Below are 15201 nucleotides of genomic sequence, written 5' to 3' on the forward strand. Positions count from 1 at the left end.
AATTGCTGATTGAGGAAGGTTGATTAAAGGCTAAATCATCAAGGGTGAACCTGAAGTGCAGATCAAAGACCTTTCATCCAGCAGAAGTCTTCATTGTTTTATCCATCTTTTCAAGTTGATGGCTAGAAATCAAGGAGAAGGTATGTACAATCAGATTTTTGAGAGCATATTGAAGATCTGATTCAAATTTCTATATCAATCCTTTTTGAAGTTAAGTCTTCCATAATCTGGTTTGATTCATAAGTGATATAAATTTGAAAATTCATAATTTTAAGGGTTTATCATTCTATTTTCAAATTGTAATCTAATCATTTCTTTGAAGGTCTCAAATCTCCTATCTTGAGTACTATACTTAAACCTAACTTAAGCCTCTTTTTGTAGGTATCAAATGACGACCCCCAAGGCCAGTGGATCCACTACCCGACATGCTCTCATCAAAGAAGATCAAAAGAACGATGATTTGGAGACCAGGATCGTGTCCAAATGGAGCAATATTGGAGACACCAATCACCCATAGCTAAGAAGATAATTGAGAGTGGCATAATCAAGGCCGCAGGCTTCCCTCCTGCAGTTAGATGTCACGAGCTGATGATTGAATGTGCCCGACACTATGATTCACATTCAAGGATGATCGTAGCCGAGGATGGAACTGTCTTAGCATATCTTTCAGAAGAAGCTATAAGTGAAGCCTTTCATCTACCGGAGCCGAGAGATATGATCTACAAGAGCCTGGAAGGAGCTAGGTCCATCTGCGAAGATGACCTTGATACCTGTCTAAACTTCATCAATAAGAATTGGTTACTCAAGAGTAGGCCTCGCCTGAACAAGATACCCAAAACGCCGCACATAATTGATTTCCAAGAAGAATTCAGGGACTTGATAACCCTACTCAATCGGGTTATAGGTCCTTCTCAGGCCTTGTTCTTCGACAAGTGGATGTTCTTCTTTATTCAGGTGATCATCCAAGGAAAAGGAATGCTCAATTGGGCTAGAATCATTAGCAACAATCTAGACGTTCAATTGAGGAGGCTAGTCCCTACTAAGTCATTCCACATGAGTTCATATGTTATATATTCCTTAGTAAGAAGTTTTGAGTATGCAGGGCTACCACACAGAGGAATTGTTGGGAGAGGACTCAGAGAAATAAGAGCATGTGATTCTTATGTTCAACTGCATCATCCGCCAAAGAATGGCTAGAAGCTAGTCAATGACACCTTCACAATGTATATCACTCGGACATTGCAAGGAGGGATTCACCATTGATTGTCTACTGAGGCACAAGAGCTCGTGAAGAAACATGGTGCATGGTTCATCCAATTTCTAAAATTCACCTACATCAGGGTCCATGGATGTCCTTCACCTCCCTACATGTTGCCAAGATATCCTATAGACAGAATAATATTACTGGAAGTGACTAGACAATTGGCAGCTTATGCTAAAGCATCAAGACATAAGCATGGAAATGGTATTCCCATGCCTATTTTACTGGGAAATTCAATTGAAGTGTGTCCTAATTCTCAAGCTGCAGAAGATGCAGAAAAGGAATTATCTCTGTATTCATTCACGTCCTTTGCCTCCAGACATAATTTCGATCCACATGGCCATATGGAAGAGATAGTTGGGAAGAAGTACAAACATGAGTTTCAAGTGGAAGACTTCTGGATGAATGTCCAGGATGATGTAGAGGTGAAAAGAAAGATGCATTCTAGGTTACCCTTGGATCTTATCAGGAAATGTAAAGTTTATAGAGTAGCCGATCAAGCCCAGGATAGTGGTAGATATCTCCAATCGTCTTATGAGAAGGAAGATAAAGAAGTAAAGATAGATTGGAATGAGCAAGAAGTTGCAGACGTAAGAGCCTTGATGGATTCTGTTTTGAATTGCACTCGCAGATGGGTGGATGTACAACATCAAAAATTGAAGGAGCAGAATATAGCCATGACATTCACCCTAGAAACAAGAACAAAAGGATAAGCAAGTGTGAGTGAGAACACTTCTCATTCCAAAGGGTCGAAGAGAAAAGGACCTGAGAAGAGAGAACCTTCCAAGAAGAAACAAAAAGTGAATCTTGATCGTCCACCAAGTACGTCTTCTAGACATGAAAAAGAGATAAGTCAAGGAGAAGACCAAAGACAAATAGTGTATGAAATTGATGAGTCTATGGAATCCATGGTGCAAAATGATAAACAAGGCAAAGGACGAACACCTCAGCACTCATCAAGTCAATCTCTCCAAGTTGGTGCTAATGAACATCATGAAGAAAAGAATGATGATGAAGCAACATCTCCTTTCAGAGACGATGGACCTTTGCCTAATGAAATACAGGTAAGGGAAAGAAAGTCTTCCATTCCAGATTGGCTGAAGGAAAGACTGACGAGGGTAGTTGTGGTTGAAGAAGAAGAACAAGTATTCGACTTGGAAAGTCTCATAGGAAATTCCCAAGAAGAGATCGAAAAGAAGAAGGCAACAAAGATGTCAAAGGTAATTAGAGATGATGTAGGATCCAGGAAGATATAGGTAGCCACACCCGTAGTGGACAAGTATGAGGATGAGATTATGGGAAAGGAATATGATCTAGAGACGTTTGATCTTGGTCCACTTACCTCCGAGCAGGCCATGGAAGAAGCAACGGATTCAGTGAAAGCACTTAATGACAAACTCAAAGAAGAAATGGAGAAGAATAAGAAGCTAGAAAGGGAGGTTAGTGCTAGGAGGAATTATTTTAGCCACCTTAATCAACCATTAAGGCAACAGGATCCAACAATATCACCTTTGCATGCACTTCCTCTTGAATCAATAAATGAGGCAGAAAGGATGAAGAACTTGGCCCTCATGAGTTCCTGGATTGATGAATCTTACAAGGTAGCCATTGAATTTGCAACAAGAATGATGAAGACAGTCCACGGGGCTATCCAAGTCCTTGAGATCATTCATAATCTATTGATAACTGTGGATGCATTCACTCACACCAGAGACATTGTCATCCTGGTCTTGCAAGTGATAAGAAGGACGTCAAGGCAGATTTTAGCACATGAAAAGATAATGGAAGGAGGAACCCATAACCTTCTGCAATGGTCAACGTTGCTCCAAATGAAGGAAGTTCTTTTCGAAGACATCAATAACAGATGCAGCCGAGTTGAAGGCACTATCCACCCTATTCAGGATAAGGTGTTTGATATATTATGTACAATCCTTGACAGAAGGATAGAGATCGAAACAAATGTGGATATCCAGGAATTGGAAGACAGAATCAAGCTTATTTTTTGCAAAGAGGAGAACATGGTCACAGAAAAGCAGCTAGATCAGATGTAGGCTACTATGTTCCTGATCGAGAAGACAAAAGAGCTAGAGCCTGGATGGGAGATGACTCTTCTCGCAACTTTTGATCAAATCCTTCACCCGGAAGAACGAATGAAGAACCTGCATGAGATTCCCATTGCTGAGATTGAGGGGATTACGTCCAGATTCATTGAATATGCTAGAAAAGAGCATAGAAAAGGGAACAAAATTCTAGATGAGAAGTTGTTGTAAAATGATGTGGCAATTTTATTCCCATTGGGCTATGTTTCCTCGTTATTTGTGCCAATTCCTATTGACTATGGATTGATAATGTTTATCTTAATGGGGTTGTTTTTGTAACAAACCCTAATTAGGGTTTAGGTGTCAAAATCTTAGCCGTTGATCTTCTTTAGATCCAGGCCATTCATTGTATTTGAGAGTGCTATATAATCCCTCACTCAATTCATTTTAAAGAGTTAGAGAGAGTTAGAGTCAAAGAAAAGAGAAATAAGATTAAAATTGTTAGCAGCAGAGAAACAAGTAGTGAAGAGAGAAAGTTAAACAATTGTTGTTTTATTTTGCTATGAGATCAATAAAATATTGAAGTTATGGTGTTTTATTGCAATCTTTGTGGCTATCTTCATGGTTGTTTATCTTCTTGAATCACTCTTAATAGAGATAGTACTTAAGTTTTAGAATTAGATTGAAGGACAAATGTTGTGTTTGATCTTTGGTAAAACTCATAGTCCAAACCACTAGCTCCTTACTGATTGTAAGCACGCCTTGTGTGGTCAACTGGAGATATTAAGATTGTTTAAGAGTTCAATCATTATTGGAGATATTGATATGTATCTTAGTGATAGTATCTATCCCATTGATGATTTGAAAATCATTGAATCCCCTTAGAAGATCGCACCAATTCCAGTAGAGTTGTAATCTTTTAGCAATACTGAAATTGGTAGAGTTTTGCTAAGACTAGTCCTCATTTAGTCATTCCTAGGATTAGTATCGCCTCCTTAAAACTCTTATCTTTTACCTTTTTTTTGAAACATTAGTTAGTACTAGGAGAATTCAGTCCCTCATTGAGAAGTAGTTGCAAGAACAAGCTTTCTCAGAAAGTACGTAAGGCCCCTTGTAAAACAGCAAACACAAGGACCACTGGTGCTTATCCACGAGTAGAGAACCTACATAACAGAGCCTTGGAGTTTCTCCGATTGATCCTTCTGCGATATCTCAGCATTCGGGAAGCTTTATTCAAGAGAGGATAAGATACCTTTGGGTATTTTATTCTGTGTTTGGTCGTGTACAAAAGACACATCAACAGGAGTGATTACCAGCTAGTTGCAATCTTGATTTGCAAGCAAATTGAGTGGAAGTGATGAAGTTGGCAAAGTTTTGATATAATGTATTGCTGCACCTTCCAGCAATCAGCATCATGAGGTGATTATTCATCATCTGCTGTGCCTAATTTTGGGGCAAATTAATAAAGTAATGCTGGCTGCAAACTGTACTATTTAAATTGCAATTCATATATGCTGCAACAGGGGTGTGATCAGACCCAAACTACTATTCAAATTGCAATTGTCATAATACACAGCCTATCATCATTGGTGCAATCTGATCTTTATTTTGATTTTTGTTGATTTCTTCATACTGTCATAAGGATGTGAAACTGCTATTAGTGATTTCTTATTGGTCAACTGGTTATCATATTGATTAGTAATCAGATCTGAGATCTCCCAATAGTTATAGTGCCATTATTTATCACTACATTTTGCTGTCATACTAACCTGATGACTGGATCTGGTATTGTCAATATTTTCTGAGGGTTTCAAGACCTATTTGAGCATCATTAATCAAACCAGTTGCTGCATCTATGCAATCTACTGTATGAGTGTTTATTTTGATTTAATTCCAGTCTGTCATAAACAAAATAAACTCAAGATTACATTTACTCTCAGCTGCTTTTATATCATTGGAGTTGATTTTATAATTCCATGTTGTTTCCAGTCATCTTTAATTCTGAAATTTCATACTGCTGCATAGGGTTTCATAAGTTTTTATCCCAATTTCTTATGCAAGTAATACCAAGTTCATCCAGTGTTTAGTCTCGGCATTTACTTTCAGCTTTTGCTTAGCTATTCCAATAATCAGAAAATACAAAAAGTGCATATATTTTCCTAAAAAATATATTTTACTTTCACATTGTATATCCACAAAATATTATAAACATTGCATATTGTTTAAGATCCTGAGATGGGGAATCTTACCTTAAGACGATCGAGTTAACAAAGCATCTCAAGTCTTCTGTGTCATTTGGATACCCATGTAGAAAGAAGCATAACTATGCCCTTTGTCTCATGTAATTTCAGCTAGAGTTTTAGGAAATCTTGCACAACCAAGTGCAGCAGAGAAGTAAGTTCTCTGGAGTGTTTACAGAGTAGGAAAGAGTGAGGATATTGTAAAAGTTCTGCCACAATCCCACAATATTCTTGGAAACCCCATGCAAGGAATTGGCTTAAATTCTTCCTGATTTTGATTGAGATGTGGAGGCACCACCATAAGGTGATGGAGTCTTCCAACGTTGGATTTCTCCAGGGTAATGCTTGCAAGGCTGGGAGATTTCTCGGCTCTTGAAGAGAACTTAGATACCATATATCATCTCAAACTAAGAACAGCCAGTTTTAATTGTGAAGTAACCTTCTTTTGCTCTAGAATTTCAAGATGACGCACTGACCTTCAACTGTATTTTGAAGTTTGAGCTATTAATGTGTATATATTTTGGTGGAAATAGTTTAGAATAACTTTATATTGTATAACTATAGTTGCAAGCCTTTGTAGGAGATTGCTTAAAGGAATAAAATTTTGTTTGTATTATATAAAGGATATGATATTGATGTTGTATCTAGATTCTAGACTATCCAAATGCAAAGACTTTATTTCTAGAAACAAAAAATGCATGTTATGATTGTGGTATCTATTAATGGACAAAGTCAAAAGATGTAATAAATATAATTTAGGCCAAGGTATATGAATTCCATATTAATGGAATTTCAGATCCAATTACAATTTCAAATGAGAGTAATAATAAAGGTCACCGTTAAACAATGGATTGAGAAATGAGAAGACAGTTTATGCTTGAATATAACTTTATTTTTTTTGTATGACCTTTTCCTTGATTTCTTAAAGAAATTAAAATCTCTTTCAATGAGTTTGTAAAGTCTCTATGCAGAAATCTTCCGGGTTTGTCACTTAAAGGATTTCTAGCACCAGAATTGGGCCTCCTAACTTATCTTGAAACACTGTAAGTGCCTATTCACTTAATGGCTCTGGAGGTGTATTTAATATTTGTACTGTTATGTTTTCAAGTAATGCACATGCACATTACCCTTATATTGTTGGCATAGCAAATTTCAAGTAAATTGGTAGTGTGTGAATATTCTCAAGATTTTGGTGGACATGCAGGAACCTTCGAAGTAACAGTATCTTAGGTGCCATACCAAGACAACTTGGTGGGCTCAAAAATCTTGAGAACTTAGATCTGAGTCTCAATCAGCTTACAGGTGTTATTCCTAAGGAAATTGGAAATTTGTCAAACATTGCAAAGATGTAAGAAATTCACAATTAATTATTTGGATTGATTAATCATATTATTTGTTACTGCTAACAAATAAAATTCTGTCTGTAACAAATGAAATGCTTATCATTTACTTATAAAATCAACTGGTATAATTTTATATTTCTCTCTGCAGTTTTTTGGAGGGAAATGACTTGGTAGGCAGTATTCCCCCAGAACTTGGCAAATTGGAGAAACTTCAAGAGTTGCATCTGCACAGAAACAGGTTCCAAGGAACCATTCTTGGTGATAATGAGTCGATGAATATTAATCCAAATCCCCAAGGATTGTAAGTACATAGTTTTTGATTTTAAGATTAAACTTATTGTAGTTGAAATGAATTAGGATGAATATGAAGAGAAAAAGAATAATGTCAAAAATGACTAAAAATTTGTTAACAAGTCTCCTTTTTATGCAAGAACCTGCATCACTCATGTAGTAGTGCAATCCAGTTACTTTCAACCTCTTACAATCCACATTTTGATACATCTTTACTACATGTGCACGATTGACTCCATAAATGGGAGATAATTGTGAATGAGAAAATCATCACTGTTGGCCACTGGAGATACTATCCATAGGTAATGGTGGATTTGATATGGGATTCTTCGTGCAAGAAGCTTTACTCGTAAGGTCCTTATTAGCTAATCTAATATCATGCTGCTTGTTTCTTCGAAGTCTACCTCTATTTATTCTTAATGGAAATATGATTTTTCTTGGATGTGATGGGGATTGTCAAGTATCTCACTTACAATCTAAAGCATCTATAAAAGAAAGAAACCACATATCATGAATGCTATAACAATATAATATTGTAAAACCCACAAATAAGGGATGACACTATATGGGACTACCACAAATCATAGTTTTGCTCTTTCTCATGAATACCATAAATATGTAGCCTTTATGAGAATGCTGTATAAAGAAGAGTTATTGTAACAGGAAACAAGTGGTCCCTTGAGTGACTCTCAATTACCCTTCTGTAGGATAGGCATGTGTGATTGTTGTGTTGTGGTTATTCTGTGTAACTCATGAAAGGAGTCTTTTTTATTTTGGTTCTTGTATAACCATTCATAAACATAATCTTCTTTTCAAGGGAATGAAACAAGAAGAGTGTTTTTTAATGACTGAATAATGAAGAAACAAGTATCCTTTATGGTCTGGGGAGTTGCACAACCTTATCCATTCTTCTTTACAACTGAAATTCAAAATTGCTCACTTATGAAATGACATTTTAGTGTATCAGTAATTACTTTTGCTGGTTGTCTTAAGTTGATCTATTGGGCATTTGATAAACACATTTGTGTTTGTATCCAAATACCAAAAACCTTGTATCAAATATACATCTATCCACTAGCATCTATGACAAGATGATCAATTCAGCCCATACTTTGTGATCTGTATACCATAGGTGCATCGATAGAGTGGTAATCTTCTAGGAGGGTAGTAGAATTTTTTTTTAGTGCATATGGCAGGCCATATTAATATTGATTTTCTCTTAAAAACTTATTACTTCAAGCTATCCAAGTCCTCTCCAATATGTATCAATCTCAAATCTCATGATCTCAAAGCGCAAGTCTTAACATCTAAAGAGTTGTTTTCTTTCAAGTAGCTTTTGATTGAGGTGTGTTATTCAATATTATTTTGATAAGGATTAAACTCCTTGTTCCCTGAGAGCATTTTAAATTGTCAATTGAAACAAAAAAGGCTTTCATTATGAACTTAAATGATCTTATCCTTCTTGCCTATGGAATATAATATAATACAATCTGTCAAAATATTTTGCTTTCAGAAATCATATTAAGAAATGACTAAAATCATTTTGGTTTGACATTTTCATGTAACTTACCCTGAAAAAGCCTAAGTAGAATAGTAATAGATATGAATTCTACTCCACCATCTATTCAATACCAATTATATTGTACAGAAAGCCCTTACTAAAACTCTTGTTAATTTTGTATTCAATATTGTTAGCATTTTATCTTGATCCCTTTCCATGTGACACATACTGAAATGGATGTGCAATAGAACCTCTCTTCAAATTAGACGGTGAAGTTCCCTATAAATAAGAACTAACCTAATTTGCACAATATGTACTTGCTATTTACAGTCTGTACAATATTTTATAGGGTGGTTCATGCTTATTGTAAATAAAACTAAAGGTGTATAATTTTGGATTCACCTAGGGCAAAAGGCTGCACACTCTTCAACACTGAGTGAAAAAAAATGTTCTTCTTGATTGAAAGAAAACCCTTCGGTTATTACATGGTTACATTGTTCAGCTAAATGTAGACACTGAGCAATGCATGTATACATAAGGATCGAATATATTTAAACAATACATTGGACTTGGTAAATTAGAAGAGGGGAATGACATATAGGAATTCTGGCTTAAATTTATCTCATCAACATATACAAAGAAAATTAAAAGCTAAACAAAGTAATTGCATTGAAAGCTACAACTACCAACTTAACTAATTTTTAAGTGAGATTTAATTCATAAAATCACAAACAACATATAAGACAAAACTCTTTAACAATAATTTAGAAGCAAAAAATGTATAGTAAATTCTATTGAATGAATACTAAAGTCTAAAGCAACAAGGGAGAACCCCAAGCAAGTGGGAAGAGCATTCCTTTATAATCTTTTATTATGTGTTGCATGAGAAAATTATGAGCTAACTATGGCTTCTACTCTAAGATTAGATTGCTTGCATGCAATTGAAGCTTTATTTCAAAATTCTATCCACTTATTTTAAATTTGAACTCAAACAACCTTTAGTTAAACTACTGGTAGAAATTTCTACAAACCAACACTAGAACTCACATTGCAATTACTCACATTGCAAATAGCACTGAGTTTCTTCATATTTTCCATGCTAAAATTTTTCTTATTCAATAATTCTTTATCAATCGTGTATTTGAAATATATTTTGATAGCATGAACATTAATAGGTTGAGTTTCATCCTTTATTCAGATATTAGAGTTAATGGATAAGAAATTGGCTTGAACTTCTTTGTTCACCTGCTCACAATTCTTTAGGATTTTACTTTGATCTAAAACGGTTTGTTTAATCGCCAATAGTTTCCACTCGACACTTAAGAACCATAAATTGGATTGATTCTCTTTGCCTTTAAGACCACTTGCTTAACAATCAATATATTAACATTGGTTTCAGCCATTTCTTTAAGATCTTATAACTATTGGCATATTGGCATAACTAATAGAGATGATGATGTACCGGTAAAGGACTGTTGGTGATGATATAATTATGATATGATGCTTGATGATCAGTTATTTGTGTTGTCATTGATGGAAACCATGTTTGTTTATGTTTGGTATATCATCTAAGTTATCTAAGCCTAACTGGTCATGGAATGTTTGCTAAGTTGACAGTGAACCGGTAAGCAGGAACAATAAAGGAGATGATTGCGGTAGAGATCCATGTTGAGTTAGGCGTTGCGGTTTGGAATGTATGCTTATGACATTATACTGAGTCTATGACTTGAACTGCATCATGTTTGGAGAACCGGAAGTCATGTTTATAATTGATTGTTGTTTATTCAGTGAAGGGTTTGAGAACCGGTAACAAGATCTTTGACCGGTCATGTTTTATGGTTTGGCGGTGAATCTTATCATGTTCATAAGTTAGTGGTGACGTGTCAAAAACCGTGTGTGATGATAAGATTGCATTTAAGCGCGTACATGGAGCAAATTTCTTGGGAAACAACGAAGTGCTTAGCAAAATGTGATAAGGGTTTGACAGCTTATCAAATCGATGTGCGGTGATGTGTTATGATCATTCAACGGCTGTAATTGTCTTGAAATTTGTTGTAATGATCTGTATGATGAATTGTAATGATTTGTAATGATTTGATATGATCTATGATGTAGATTCATTGTAAGTTAGAGTTATGTAACCGACCTAATTGTAAAGTCTATTTAGGTCAAGTTTTAGAAGGTTTAGTGTGTCGATGATCGAAGAAGTGTGTGTGCCGAACTAGATTGGAGCTTAAATGGATCTGTACTAGCAAGCAAAGAGTGCATTGATCAGATCATTTATCTATTGTTTCCTAACAGTTGCAGAAGTATCAAAATCCCTTAACCGGGTAGGTCCTAACAGGCCTGTTCTTGTAAATCCCTTCACCGGGTGGCTCATTAACTTGGGTTTAAATCCTCTAGCGAGGTTACTCCTAACAAGGTAGAGCTCCTAACAGAGCTGAGGTTGAAATCCCTTCACCGGGTGACTCCTAACAGGGTCTTCTCTTAACCGGGCATTATTGTAAAGCTCCTAACCGGGCTAGGCCTTTAATAGGGCGCATTCCAAAAGAGTGCAAATATTTTGTGGGTACCAATTCCCACCATGGTTTTTCCCATTTGGGTTTCCATGTGAAAAATCTTTGTGTTCATGTTGTGGATGGATTATTCATTTGATGTCTTTACTATATTTTCTTAATGATGAACACTTAAGTTGCTACCGGTATTAGTTTGGTAAATCTGTTTTGGGGATTGTTTGATCAACTACCGGTATTGGTTATGAACTGTTTTGTGAAGTATTTTTCAGATTGGTGAAAGTTTCAGTTTATTGTTATCACTGATTCACCCCCCCTCTCAGTTTTAACCGGATCCTCACATTAACAATAACTCTAAACCACATCAACTCTTCATTTTGGCATTTTAAATTCTTCTTCAACTTGCTTCTTTTTGACATCAACTTTGTCGTACATTTTCTTGGCCTCTTCAATGAATTTCAATCTGTTTGATATAATTTGGTCTACCCATCCTTCAATCACTTTACTATATGATTGATATTTCCATATCCTTCAATAACATTTTTATCAAAATCATTTGAAGAATTGGGTCAATAGGGGCAACTACTAAATCTAGGGGCTGAGATGAAGTATCTGCAATGGATCCAAGTTATGAAGTCAAAGTTTGTTATTGTTGCATCATTTGATCTTTTGCACACTTTTCTTTCTCTAATCTTTCCATTGATTTAGAAGATAAGATGTAGAAGTTTTGAATATCACCCTTAGGTGAGGAGGAGTCAAGGTCTATTTTGGTAACATTAAAATCTGCCTGTTGTGCATTTTGCAAACACGCCCCTATTTCAGGGGACTCCCATTCGTTTTTTTTGGTTTGCCCGATAGAGAGATGAGGTTCAGCTTTTTGTTTGAAATTGCAAAGGCATAGGTTCGGCGTTTTCTATTTTGTTTTGCAAGGGTCATGTAAAATCGCACATTCCACGAAAAATCCCGAAATAGAATCGAGGACAAAAATGAAGACTCGAAATCAAGATTTAGGCGTTCGAAACTAATAGCTAGGGGTCGTGCGTTTTCCTCAGAAAGCCCGAAAATCATTAAGGGTGAAATGTGAATCAAAGTCGATTCATTCTAGTGTGAGAGCCTGAGTTAAACACCAAATTGTGCATTTCTTTTGAGAATGCCGAGTTTTTTCTACGGCGAATAGGGCAAAAGACGACAAAGCTCGGACTTGTTGATGTGTTTTTTATGCTTATGCGAACACAAAATAAAATACCTTAAGTATCTTATCCTCTCTTGAATAAAATCTTTCAAATGCTGAAGATTAGCTTAAGGATCACTTGAGAAGACTCTAAGGTTCATGAATTTAGGGTAACTACATGTGGATAAGTTCATTGGTTGATGTGATTATGCTGGAATCACAAGGGGACTTACATGCGAATGCCTGAATGCTTGATTTGTTGGAACTTAAATCATCTGATGTTGCAGTATGGTGATGCTCTTTGATCCTAAACTAGCTAGAGTTTGAAAAAATGGCAAAAGATGAGGGGTTGAGAGAGTCTATTCTAATCCTAAGAATGTAGGAAGATGAGTGAATGATTAGATGGAATCCTACTGAGCGAGGTCTCACCATCAACTTGAACAATTTGACACAAGCTCAGTGCAATATTCTAAGGATATTTCAAAGATATTTGAATCAATACCATCAAACATCGATCACCATTCAAGTTAATGCATAAGCAATGAATGTAGAACGATTCGAAGTTAAGCTCATATCGTTCCAGTTGACCACACAAGGCACGCTTACAATCAGTAAGAGGCTAGTGGTATGGACTAGGCGGATTCCACATGAATACATTCAACAAATTTTTCCATTCAATCTAATTTATTTATCATCTAACATGAAGATCCAACAAGAAACCATGCACATTGTAAAGAAACAACACACTTCACCATAACTTCAATGAAAATGGAGTTCATTTACAACTTAGGCAACAATTTCTGCCTTCTCCTCCTACTCTACTCTAATTGCTATTCTATTCTTCTCCTATTTCTTTGCTACTAACTATCCACTAATAGCTATTAACCTTTACAAATGAGAGATTTGAGCCTTTTATAGAGAGCTCATTTACAATGAATGGCCAAGATTGAATCTCTATAAATGGCCAAGATTTTACAATGAAACCCTAATTAGGGTTTGTTACAACAAACTCTCCTTAACTAATGAAAAAATTACACTCAGAGAATGTGGACCAATAGATATTGAGGGTACTTACATTGGAGTTTGTGCCTTCATATATGAGCTTGATTCATTGAACTTGGACGTGTTGATGTGGACCCTTCGGATTGGTGGAAGGGATGACTGGGCTGCCACCTCAATCTTGCACTTTGTAGACTTGATTTGATTCATCATCGTAAAGGAATGTTGAGAGATATCTCTTGATACTCAACATTATTTAGTTGCTCAATGTGATGATGATGGTGAGAAGCAAAGTTTGATTAACTCTTCTGAAACTATCTGCTTCTTCAATCATGTTCGATGTGGGTCTGGGTTTTGAAGTATTGATGTACTTCTGATGTCACCACTGTCACCACTTTCCCTCTCCTTTGGAATTTCTTCTCTGTGACTCCCTTCATGTCTTCGTGTAAGTGAATGCTTCTTGTGTGACCTCCTTATTTCTTTCTTCATCTCTTGCAAAACAAACAAGCAAGTATCAATTACACAATATATAGGTTTAATAAGAGCATATAAAGAGAATTCGCCCTCTTGAAGCAACACTTGAAGTTGTTTTTCACTCTTAAAGAGGAGCTCTTGAAGTTTACTCCACCCTTGATGTTCATTAAGTTGCCCTTGTCTTTTGAACTTGCTCTTGAAGCCCCCTACATGAAGTTCGCTTATCTCAAACATGAAGTTAAAATTCACTCAAGTAACCTAATTCATGAAGTTGATATTTGCTCATGAAGTTGAGATTCGCTTATGTATATTTGAAGATGAAGATTACTCTAGATATTGTGCACGTGAAGCTTGTTTCAATCACCTCACTTATTAAGTTCTCTCGTCTTTCATGAAATTCGCTCCAATCTTCTAAGTCATTAAGTTTACCTTTGTGGAAATTCGCTCCAAATCCTCAACTCCTAAAGTTCGCTCTTAACCTCTAATTCATGAAGTGCATTTTGTATAAAGTTTGCTTCATTTCATTGACTCATGAAGTTCATTTTGTAAAGTCCGCTCCAAACCTTGAACTTATGAAGTTCGCTCCAAACTTGCAACTCATGAAGTTCGCTCTAAATGTTGAATTCATGAAGTTCATGTTCTCAAATTTGCTTCATTCCTTTATCTTCCATTTCGCTTGTGAAGCCTTGAATGTGCAATTCACTCCAATACCCCAACTCATGAAGTTCGCTCCAAAAGTCCAACTCATGAAGTTGGAGAATTTGCTCCAAGAAGGCAACTCATGAAGTTGGAAATTTCGCTCCAAGAAGGCAACTCATGAAGTTGGGAATTTCGCTCCAAGAAGGCAACTCATGAAGTTGGGAATTTCGCTCCAAGAAGGCAACTCATGAAGTGCATTTGAAATCCGCTCTAAGGGGTGTACACATGATGTCTTATTTCAATCACATTGCTTGCTAAGCTTGCTTGTCTCTTCCAAACATAAAGTTCGCTCCAAAATGTGAAGTCATGAATTTCGCTCCAAAACATGAAGTCATGAAGTTTGCTCCAGACTTGCAACTCATGAAGTTCGATCTAAATGTTGAATTCATGAAGTTCATGTTCTCAAACTTGCTTCATTCCTTTATTCCTGACTTCGTTCATGAAGGCTTGAAGATGTAATTCGCTCCAATCTCCTTATTCATGAATTTCGCTCCAAAAGTCTAACTCATGAAGTTGGAAATTCGCTCCAATTGCTCAACTCATGAAGTAGAAAATTTCGCTCCAAGATGTGAACTCATGAAGTATAAATTTCACTCCAAAAGCTCAATTCATTAAGTTCACTTGGAATTGAATCTATTCAAGGCGATTACTATCAAACATCCTTCATCTC

The 15201-nt window shown here is 36.1% G+C and overlaps 1 protein-coding gene across 3 annotated transcripts in view; it reads left to right on the forward strand.

Annotated features, from left to right (window-relative positions):
• LOC131079440 (probable LRR receptor-like serine/threonine-protein kinase At1g63430) overlaps positions 1 to 15201 on the forward strand; it is a 171365-nt gene that overhangs the window by 73986 nt on the left and 82178 nt on the right. For all 3 annotated transcript variants that reach the window (XM_058017392.2, XM_058017394.2, XM_058017393.2), the window contains exons 3-5: positions 6512 to 6583; positions 6745 to 6888; positions 7032 to 7184. In XM_058017392.2, the coding sequence (XP_057873375.1) occupies positions 6512 to 6583; positions 6745 to 6888; positions 7032 to 7184 (369 nt within the window). The remainder of the gene's footprint in view (positions 1 to 6511; positions 6584 to 6744; positions 6889 to 7031; positions 7185 to 15201) is intronic.

Source organism: Cryptomeria japonica, chromosome 8, assembly GCF_030272615.1.
Source record: "Cryptomeria japonica chromosome 8, Sugi_1.0, whole genome shotgun sequence".
Taxonomy (NCBI): Eukaryota; Viridiplantae; Streptophyta; class Pinopsida; order Cupressales; family Cupressaceae; genus Cryptomeria; species Cryptomeria japonica.